The sequence below is a fragment of the Phragmites australis genome, chromosome 2, assembly GCF_958298935.1.
Source record: "Phragmites australis chromosome 2, lpPhrAust1.1, whole genome shotgun sequence".
Classification (NCBI taxonomy): domain Eukaryota; kingdom Viridiplantae; phylum Streptophyta; class Magnoliopsida; order Poales; family Poaceae; genus Phragmites; species Phragmites australis.
In genome coordinates this window covers 24,284,074-24,295,105 of record NC_084922.1, presented here as the reverse complement: position 1 = coordinate 24,295,105, position 11,032 = coordinate 24,284,074, and the positions used below count along the sequence as shown (strand labels likewise).

The 11,032-nt window shown below is 45.7% G+C and overlaps 1 protein-coding gene across 1 annotated transcript; it reads left to right on the top strand.

Annotated features, from left to right (window-relative positions):
* The first annotated feature begins 5,941 nt into the window (after nucleotides 1–5,941).
* LOC133904241 (uncharacterized) lies at nucleotides 5,942–9,519 on the top strand. The gene is made up of 3 exons (XM_062345702.1): nucleotides 5,942–7,574; nucleotides 7,909–8,963; nucleotides 9,040–9,519. The coding sequence occupies exons 1-3, from the start codon at nucleotides 6,374–6,376 to the stop codon at nucleotides 9,370–9,372; spliced, it is 2,589 nt and encodes an 862-aa protein (XP_062201686.1). The 5' UTR covers nucleotides 5,942–6,373; the 3' UTR covers nucleotides 9,373–9,519.
* Nucleotides 9,520–11,032: the final 1,513 nt, after the last annotated feature.

Here is an 11,032-nt window from a genome sequence, read left to right as displayed (position 1 = left end):
TATGCCATTTAAGGTTATCAAAATTTTCAACCCATCACCAAAACTGTTCTCATCGCTCCTATATATGCCACCAGTGCAAAATTTTCATTCCTTGTGTGCCACTACCATCGTACTAAATTAATTCCAATGATACACAGGGTTTGGAAAAACTAAAATTTTCATCCTTAATGTGCCACTGACATCAACTCTCATATGACGGCAGTGGCATAAAAGGAAACTAAAATTTCAATTAGTGTTATATGATAGACGAGAACTTTTTTCAGTGTCAGCAGATTGAGGATTTTGATAATTTTTAATAGCATATAAGTAATTATCTTTATCTCAAAACGTATCTAGTGCAACCAATCCTTAGGAAACGGTACAAATGATCATGAAAACCGTCAAAGAGAAAGAAATAATCTGCGGTGATAACGAAGCATCTAGGGGAAATTCCGTTGAAAAGATGATGTGTACCAGGGGATAGAGAAACAAGTTTTTGTTTACAGGCACCAGCTATAAAAAAAAATGTTTAAATAGGTCGTGTATACTAGACCGGCTCAAAGCATGACACTATAGGCACAGCTCAAAAACAGTCTGATCCAAGTCTAGATGGGTTGGGCCAGCACGACATGAGATCCCGGAGCGTGCCTGGGCCAAGCACGTGGCACGACAGGCCGGCATAGTCCAGCCCGAACGTTTTAGGTCGGCACGGGCATGACATGGCCCAGCGCACCCACTTGGCACGCAGCGGCCCAGGCAGCATGGCTGGCCCGACACGACACGGTCAGCATGCTCGGGCGGGCGGAGCATGGCCCAGCGGGTGCGTGGTGGCACGGCCTAGCGGACACGCCTGGGCCGCCTGTAGCCGTTGAGCGTGAGCCCGGCATACGGGGGCACGTGGGTTTAAGGGGTTAGACGAGCCGGGAACAGCCCGTTTAACCCGTTAACTCGGTATTTTTCAATTTTATAGTCGTTTTGTGACTATTTGAGCTCAAAAAATTCAAAAAATTACAAAAATCACCATTTTTACATATAAATAGAGGATCACCTTACCCTTCTATTCCACATCAGCAACACCATTTACTCTCTTAACTCTTGTCGCGAAGTTCTTGAGAATTAACGATAATTTGACAAAATTAGTTTAAATTGTTTCCAAAAATCCGAGCAATTCCAAAACCGTCATCCTGCTGTCTTGAAGTTGAAGAAATCTTGGTAATTTTTTTTGCATCGTTGTTCATTCTTATTTTATTATTTGATTATTTCTAACTCTAAATATTTGCATTTTATGTAGTGCCATTCGACATTGAACAAGGATGACGGTGATCATGATCATGATCATAATACATCCATCGATCATGATTTTTTCTCCAAGGATTCACAGGGGATTACTGCCCCTTTGATACTAGTGCTGCAGGTGATGGACCCGACGGTGAACCTCCGAGTTGGTTCACATGCAGGTGATGCAGCAGCACATCTATCGTCAAGCTCTACAAGTGCACACGTATCAGCAAGCACCAAAACTAAAAGATCAAGAGCTGGTATTTCCAAAGTTTGGCAAGACTTTTAAAGGTTCTACAGAGAGGAAGATAGGGTAAGTGTCAAGTATGCTAGGTTATATTTGCAAACATGAATTATTTGCAAAGTCCTCAGGTGGAACAAGATATTTGAAGAGGCACATTACAACTTGCAAGCGAAAGAGTGGAGCAGTTATGAAGCAGATGGTACTGCAGTACAACCCTGGTAGCTCTGTTTGTTATTGGAAGTATGACTCTACCAATGCTCAAAAAGAGTTATGCCGCTTCATTGCAAGAGCGGATCTACCACTCAACATTGGTGAGTCTCCTATATTTGAAAATTATATTAAGCAAACTCATAATCCTAAGTTCATGCATGTTTCTAGACAGACAACTAGTAGGGATATGGTAAAATACTACAATACGTGTCATAGCAAGCTTAAAGAAATGTTGCAAATATGTACATTTTCAGTTGCTTTGACCTCGGATATATGGGCAGGTAGAGCTAGAGAGGATTATCTTAGTGTTGTTGCTCATTTTGTTAATAATGATTAGGAATTAGAGAAGAGAATAATAGGTTTTAGGTTGATTGCCAACGTGTATACCGATAAAAATATTGCTGAAAAAATATCTCAAGTAGTTGAAGACTTTAGTCTCACAAATAAAATATTTTCTATCACTTTAGATAATACCGGTGTAAACTCTATAGTCATAGATATTCTTACTCTATTGTTTAGTACATATGCTGAACCTTTCTTGTTACATTAACGATGTGCTTGTCGTATTATCAATCTTATAGTAAAATCCGGTTTGAAGAGATTGTCACAATACCTACACGATTTTTGTACTGTAATATCTTTTGTAAACTCCTCTAACCAATGAATTGCAGCATATAAGCAGTACTGTGTTGCAATATATGTGTGTCCACGCAAGTTTGCTGTGGATATACCGGGAAGATAGAACTCTAATTTCTTGATGCTAAAAAATATTATACCATATAAAAGCACTTTTGGTGCGTTTATTCATACACACTATCATCAGTATGGGGATCAAACTTTACTCACAGAAGCGTATTAGTATGTTGCCGAAAGGATACTAGAGTTTCTTAATTTTTTTTATAATTCAACTGTGAGTTTATCAGGAGTTTATTATCTAATATTTTATTTAGTAGTGCATAATATTGTTGAAATTGCTACTTATTTAAACATGTATGAAAATGACAATCTTATAAGAGATTATGTAGTTCTTATGAAATCTAAAATTTTAAAATATTGGAAAGAAATTTCTTTGTTGTATGCATTTGCCTTTATTTTAGATCCTAGAGTTAAAATCGTAGGTTTTCTAGAGTTCTCACAATTCTAGATGATGCTCTTCGTCATGATTATTTTACTTATTATAGTAATGTTTGTTTTAAGTTATTAGATGTTTATAGTAAATATGAAACAAAGTATGCCGGAGTTTGCCTGCAACGACCTCTACTAGCACCCACAACATGTAAGAAAATGACAACATGGGAAAAATATTTGGTGGAAGTTCTTCATCAAGAAGTTCAGACTCTTCATCACGATCACCTACGACTATGAGCGTTGGAATTCCAACATCCTGAGGGGAGCTAACTACAATCATCGACAGCGACGTATCAATCATGAATAAGAAAATTTCAATATACTGCAATGGTGGCATAAGCACAAGACGAATTATCCAGTGCTTTCACTGTTAACACGAGATTTGTTTAACGGTTCCCGTATCTACAGTTTCTTCTAAAGCTGCCTTCAACCTTACTAGAAGGATAATTGAAGAGAGAAGAACTAATTTCACAAGTGAGATGGTGGAAATACTCATCATAGTAAAAGACTGGGAACAAGCTAAAGCGCGAATGCAACACACTACAGAGAATACTAAGCTTCAAGCTTCATTCAAAAATTTGTATCTAGATGTTAATGAGAACGTGTAATTTCTAATTTTTTTGAGCTAGTTGTACTCTTTTTTTTCCTTTGCTAGATAGCTTTTTTAATGAGGTGGCATATCAATAAACCTCATTTTTATAATTAATTATATCTCCCTATTACTTCTAAATTTTTTTATGATTTTTTTATTTTTTTGGAAAGCTACCCACACCTCTTATCTTAGCTAATACCCACTATCCGTCCATACCAAACTCTCACTGATCCAAACTCCAAAGCCACATGTCTACTTCAACAAATCAAATCTATATTTTCATTTTTCTATTTATGAATCAAGACGTCGAAAACTCGCGTGCATGGTCATGAGTGTTACAACATTTTGAGAAGGTCTTGAGAGAAATTAACAGGGAACAGGTAAGATTTCCTAAGTATAATATATACAACAATAAATTAGGTACCAGGTCTACAAATAGAATGCGATACTTGTGGAAGCATGTTTAATATTGTAAGCAAAATTCTAGAATTTCTAATGAAATCATGTAATTTTTGAAGAATAGCTATAGGTTATACTTTTTTTTCCTGATAGTAGAATGGTTTTTAACGAGGCAACCAATCAACAAAGCTCATTTTATTTATTTTTTATATATTTTTATTTTTTAGAATTTTGTAACTGTTATTTTTATTTTTTCTTCTATTTTCAAAGTGCTACCAGACTGGCATGCCTAGTCATGCTGATGGGCCGACCGTGCCTCCATCGTGCCCGTCGGCTTATAGGTGTACAGTTGTGTCACTGAGCCACCCTTGCATCGTGCCTCCATCGGGCCAGCCGTGCCTCCGGACCGACCGGACTAGCCGTGCCTCCGAACCAATCGGACCAACCGTGCTGCTAAACCGCAATCATACTCGAACCGACCTAACACGACATGATAGATGACGAGCCATACCATAGACAAGAAGACGATACGCTGACCGGCATAGCACAACTATAACAGTAGTTAAGCCAATCAAACCGAACTATAGCTAAATCATACTAGACAGATCCGTGCCGTGCCGGTCCGAAAGTTCCATTTAACCCTCTCTGCTGGCTATCCACGAGTTGATCGTTTTACCGGGACACAAAGCAGGAGTTTGCCAGAACATTGCTTGTCACTTGTCACCGGCTACTAGAAGCACTGTGTGCTGTAACTTGCAGGTTCACAAATGACAATTGATTGTTGCTGCCTTGTGCCAAAGATGGTACAAGCAACTTTCAATATTGAAACGTGCAGGATCTTTCACTAGCACCAGTAGAATACTAGAGAGAAAGTTGCTGGTTGTACCAGACTACCAACCAACAGGATCTTTGAATTGTGATTGGACTGACCGGGACAAGGAAAGCTGCTTTTGGAGGGCACATGCAGCAGCAGTGCAGGCTGCAGGTTGATACGGGAATGGAGAAACAAAGCGTCTCTGACAGCCAAGAAAGGAGGGGGCGGAAAGGCTGTTCTGCTGTTTGGCACTGGACTGGTAGGGTTGGTTTTGACCTTTGACATAAGCTCTTTTGAGTTTTGAGTCTTTGCTCCCCTGATAGAACGTAACTGCTACAAACCAGAAATATCAAAATAAATAGGGTTAGAGCATCTCTAATAGTTAAAAGATAATATTAGCTCTTATTATCAAAATGGATAGGATTAGACGTAGTACAGGTAGGTTTTACTTTAGCACATCTCTTTTTTATGAGATATAAAAAATTGTGAATAACGAGATCTATATAAATTTTAAAAAATATGTTTTTTCATATAAAAGCTAATACTATCTCTAACCATTAGAGATATTCTTAGAGAAACAAGTGAAAAAAAGAGGTTTGTTTTTTTAGTTGGTGTGTCAGCTCAAATGTGCTGAAATCAAGGATGTCACCGCATTTGTCTGCCTAGGAAAGTATGGATAGAAGGATTATTTGGATTCAACTGCTTGGAGTAGTCTAGTTTCCCTTGGCATTGCTAGAACAAACAAATATATAGGGTGTATTTGGTTGCTCGAATAAGGTTTTATAGAGTTGTATCGTATAAGCAGGTTGGAGGGAGTCATATGTATTGAAAATAAGAATATTTGATTGTTTATATATGTCGTGATAGACTGAACTAATTTTCTGTTTGGTTGACTAAATCTGAAGCCGTACGAGCAGATACAAGAGTTAAGATTGTGATTAGTTACTCGTATAAGATGGATTTTGTGACATTGATAAGTAGATCCGTCTGCATAAACGCCTGCATCCATTCAACCAGGATGAGGAGTTAAGCTCAATCGAGTTTCAGTTAGGAAAAAACTGTATATTTATATCTATTTATATAGATGAAAATAATAGATACAGATAATTAAATACGTTTCTCGACAGAGAGCCAAGTAATCCATCTCAACTAAACACTCACGTTGACATCTCCATCTAGCTTCAGCCATTTGGATTTTTATACTTGCAGTATCAAGTGGTTAATTAATTTCTCTACGGAGAGCCAAGTAACCCAGCTCAACTAAACGACAGAGGGCGTTCCATTGTAGTCTTCTAGTACCAGTACCCCTGTTATCCACTGCAGAAGCAAAGCAAAGCAAGCAAGCGGAGCGAGCTCACATTCCATGTACGCTGGCCGTTGAGCTCCATTTGGAGACACCCACTACGGCGACTCCGCAGTCCCCTCCCCACATTGACTGCCACCGTACCGGAGACAGCCTTTCACCCAATCACTCACAGCTGCCTGCCAACGCAAGGCTCCATCACTCGATTCATCCCGCCACATTGCAGCTTTGCTTCCCTTTTCTCCTTCCGCTCGCCGCCATTATGCCGACCATGCCAGCACCAGCGACACCCCCCGGCCGCCATCGCTCACGCTCTAAACTCTAGGCCTAGCTAGCTCCTTATCAGAATCATCGCACAATTACAAGTGACAAGACTTGATTCCTAGGCTAGCTAGCTCCTTACTAGCTTAGTGACCCAATTGCAGCATGAGCCAAGAACCACTGGCGAAGTCCGCGAGCGCGATGGCGGATGATCACGCGCTGCCATTGGCAGCGGAGGCGTCTTCGTGGACGGTTTCGATGCACCCCGCCGCCGCCGCCTTCTACTTCGGCCTTTCTTGCGCTCTGGCTCAGGGGAGAGTCGCCGGCGGGTGCTATCTTGGCGGCGCGAGGCGGCGGGGGTGCCGGTGGTCGCGCTCGAGGGAGCTCGAGTTGCGGGAGAAGGTGGGCGCGCTGGAGCTCCAGGTCGAGGAGCTCCGGCGCCGTAGGGCGGAGGACGCCAGGGCCAACGAGAAGGTGGCGGGCATCTTCGCGTCCCACGAGCAGCGGTGGCTCGCCGAGCGGAAGGCGCTGCGGCGGCAGGTGCACGCCGTTGTCTCCGCGGCGCGCGCTCGGGAGGCGAAGCGTGGGGAGGAGGCGGAGGAGCTAAGGCGGGAGCTGGAGGAGCTGAGGCGGGAGCTGGAGGAGCAGCGGCGCTCGGCGGGGCTCAAGGACGAGGCCCTGGAGCAGGAGGTCGCGAGGCGGGAGGGCGCGGAGGAGAGGCTGCAGGCTGCGGAGCAGGCGGCGGAGGAGCTGCGAGAGCGCGCCAGAAAGGACGCGGGGGAGCACGACGCGGAGTTGAGGAAGCACAAGGCGGCGTTCGTGGAGCTCGCGTCCGCGCAGCGGCAGCTGGAGGCGGACCTGGCCCGCGCCGCGCGCCTCGCGGACACGGCTGAGGCGGAACTCAGGGCCGCGCTGGAGCGCCGCGACGAGGCAGCGGCGGCGGCCGCGGATCTCTCCGCCGAGGCCGCGCGGCTGCGGCGGGACGCGGAGCACAAGGACAAGATTCTCTCGGCGATGCTGCGCAAGTCCAAGATCGACATGGAGGACAGGGAGATGCTCGTGCGTGATGTCAAGATGTGTAAGGCCAGGCGGAAGCAGGCCGAGCTCGAGGCGGAGCGGTTGCGCAAGATGTGGGAGTCCCGCGGCCACCGCCGGGGCTCCTCCAGGTCGTCTGCGCGGTGCGTGGACCACCCAGCTGGGTGCTCCGTCAAGCTGGCCCCCGACGCCGCCGTGGTGCGCACGAACGACACCAAGATACTGTTCGTTGACCACGTGGAGGGCGACGGCAAGAAGGCGCCGCCGGCGAAGGAGCTGACAGCCATTGAATGCGTCGATCGCTATCCCAGCCATGTCGACGACAAGCCCGGTATCTCTTAGCTGCTGTCACGTACTCTGCTTGCTTTTGCTCGGAGAATTCTACCACTGTGCTGTAGTTGATCTTGTGGCCATTAAGTCGATACTCTGTCATGATTTAGTTGGATCAAAAAGTTTGATTTTTGTTGTGTTTATAATTTGTGAACTCATATTTATTGATTTCTTATTGCTAATTAGTACTCTCTCTTATCTGAAATAAGTATCGTTTTAGATATTAATAACATTTATTTTGGACTGGGAGAGTATACTCATTAGAAACACTAGTAAACAAAACAACAGTGCTTCAACTTATGACTACGCTGTGCTTCTTGATTTGTGGCCTGCAGCTGTGGAGGAGTACCAAGGGCTGCAGGAGTGGCTCCAGATGGAGACCGAGAAGTACACGGGCATGATCAAGCACCGGCACAACGCGGAGGTCGAGGCGTTCACGGAGCAGCTCCGGCTCAAGGACGAGAAGCTGGAGGTGTTTCGGTGGCGGGCGGTGAGCATGGACGTCGAGGCGACACGGCTCCGGTGCCGGATCCAGGAGCAGGAGGCGCGGCTGGCACAGCACGAGCAGCACCACGCCGGCCTAGAGCCTCTCCTCCTGGACAGGGAGAATCAGAACCGGTCACTCAAGGAGCAGCTAGAGGCGCTCCAAGCGCAGGCCCTTGCCGTGGCGATCTGCGGCGCGGCCGGTGATCAAGACGACGACACTTGTGACCATTGCATTCCGTGTTCCCCGGTGAAGATCGAAAGAACAATGTCAGGAGAAGCCGATAGGCGCTCGTCCGGTGCGCGACATCCAGGGGGCACTAATGTCACCAGTTCTCATCGTGCAGAGACCAAACTGGACGAGCCGGTTTCGCCTGATGATCACAAGGACAAGGCGTTTGATCATGTGGAAGCAGCAGAGGCGCACGACGTTCCAGTTCCTGATCACGCTTGCGCCGTGGCGGCAACGTCGATGGGACAGGAGCGGCATGATGCTCCGGCTCGACATTCATACACGTCTGAGATCGAAGAGGAGAAGGAGGTCTACACCGATCCGGGCAACGCGCACACGCAGACCAGCACGAGTAGTTCTCAAGAGGTGACATCTGAGCTCGCACTCGTGGTCGTGGCGCCGCCTGACCTGAAGGCTTCTGCTTGGAAGACGGACATCCACGCCCTCGCGGTGTCGTACAAGATCAAGCGGCTGAAGCAGCAGCTGCTGGTGCTGCAGAAGGTGGCCGCGGAAAGCGAGGAGGTGGCCGCGTCAACAAAGCCGTCAGGCAGCGAAGCCAGTGGCAGCAGGCAGCATCCGAGGACGAGGTACCAGACGATGATGTCCTTCCTGAGCAAGCACGTCAAGCGGTACCAGTCCCTCGACGACAAGATCGACGACCTATGCGCAAGAATGGTACGCATAATAAATCTGAATCTCTCGTGGATTTCTGCATTCTTGGATCATGTGTTTACAGTAACTCAAATTTCAGGAGGAGAGCAAGAGGAGCGTGGGGCGGGAGCGGCGTGCTGCGGAGCAGAGCGCGGCGCTGGGGCAGTTCCTGGAGGAGACGTTCCAGCTGCAGCGGCTCATGGTGGCCACGGGCCAGAAGCTGCTGGAGACGCAGTCCAGGATCGCGCCGGGCCTCGCTCGCGGCGGCGGCGGCGGAGGCTACGACGACGGCGTGGACATGAAGAGGTTGATGGACGTGGCCGGGGCGCTGCTGAGGGACGTGCAGCGGGGGCTGGAGCTGCGGGTCGCGCGGATCATCGGGGACCTCGAGGGCACGCTCACCTTCCACGGCATCCTCCACACCACGCGCTAGCTGATGCTCCCATCGCAGCTTCTTTGTTGCTTCTGTTCCATGGTGCATCGACCCATATGTACGTTCACGACGATCGCCAACGGTGAACACCATCGAAAAGCGTAAAAAATTGCTGGTTTGCCACTTTCAACGAATGCCAATTGCCCACTAACGCTGACATGTGAGCTAATCTGAGTCCATGCAACCGAACTCGGGTGGTAAATTGGTTGCCACTTGATGTTAAGAGTGGCAAATCTGCAAATCACTCAAACAGTGAGTGAGCTCGACTCTGCTGCCTGCGATTGAATGTTGGTCGAGGTGTTCTGGGGCGTTCAGGCTAGCAAGCATTCTGAGGTCCAATTTAGGTGAGTCGGGTTAGATTTGAGGTCCCGTAATTTTCTGCGGGATGGCTAGATCAAGCTCATGTTTCTTTCAGCTTAATTTCCAGTTGATTATATCGGAATCCTGCTTGCAACAGGGGAATGCCATATGATCTGTAGAAACTAGAGAAAGTGCATGTGCAATTGTGCGGCTAGGTAACACGATATGTTTAGATATAAAATTGATGCAGACAACTGAACCCAATATATATGCAATTACGCTCACCCAGACGTCACACACCCGTGCCCGAATTTCAATTGGGGCCATGGGGATTCTCATAGTCTCATATAGTCATATGTGAAATTTCACATTCAAATACAATTTTAAATTAATATGGAGCTAAATTTCAAACTTTCACTTGAATTTGAAATAACGCAGAGTTTTCAACTCAAATTTGGAGAAAATTTCAGCTGCCGACTAGCCTTAGACAAAGATCCAACAAAACTCGACTTTTCAACTGAAATTAGCACGAAATTTATACATATACTTTCTCTTTTAAATGCTTTCATGTGAAACCCTTGAATATTTTAGGTGAACCTTCAACCTGGCAAGAGCGACGAAGCGTCACCACCGGAGCTCCAACGACCTCTGTATCTTCACAACCTCTTGCTGCCTCCATCTTTCTTGTAGCCGTACTATTTTAATTCTAGGACGGAGCCGCTAATGTTGTAGGTGTATTTATCAATTGGGCTCAATTTTTTCCAACCAGTACAATTTTGAGTTTTTTTATTTTTAAATTTTCTAACTTAAAATACTAAATAAATAGCTCTCGGATGAAAAAATTTACAGGAATAGACGCCTACCGCTATTGGGCCTTACGACATGTCATAGGCCTTTTTGTGTACCATAGGGTCCAAAATTGCTTAAGCATACCTAAACTACACACGTATCAACCCGTTTATACTTCCATCCTCATTTTGCATAAAAGGGGTTAATCCAACACACACACCTATTCACTTACGATTTTATCCTCACTTTTGTATAAAAAGGGTTAATCCGACACACGCACCAATTCGTTTTCGTTTTCGTTCTCACTTCATCTAAAAAAAGGTTAATCGAATGTTGATGCCATTAGACCATCTAGTCTTATATGTTAGTCTTTCTCATCCTATACTAAGAATGTGAGACGGCAGTTAAAAGAAGTTAAAAAAGCAAGATGAGACTAAACTCACAATCTCACATGCACAAATGCATATCCAAGTTGACAGGGTCACGGAATGTTTATCCAAGTCTAGTTGCACAAAGCTTGTTTGCACCGAAGCATCGGCCTACAATCCCACGAATTACACTTTGTCATATT

What these genes read in the sequence shown, in the direction of transcription:
- LOC133904241 (XM_062345702.1), top strand. Translation starts at nt 6,374, where the DNA reads ATGAGCCAAGAACCACTGGCGAAGTCCGCGAGCGCGATGGCGGATGAT. An exon ending in CCATGTCGACGACAAGCCCG is followed by an intron (nt 7,575 to 7,908) that starts GTATCTCTTAGC and finishes TGTGGCCTGCAG; the next exon opens with CTGTGGAGGAGTACCAAGGG. An exon ending in ACGACCTATGCGCAAGAATG is followed by an intron (nt 8,964 to 9,039) that starts GTACGCATAATA and finishes CTCAAATTTCAG; the next exon opens with GAGGAGAGCAAGAGGAGCGT.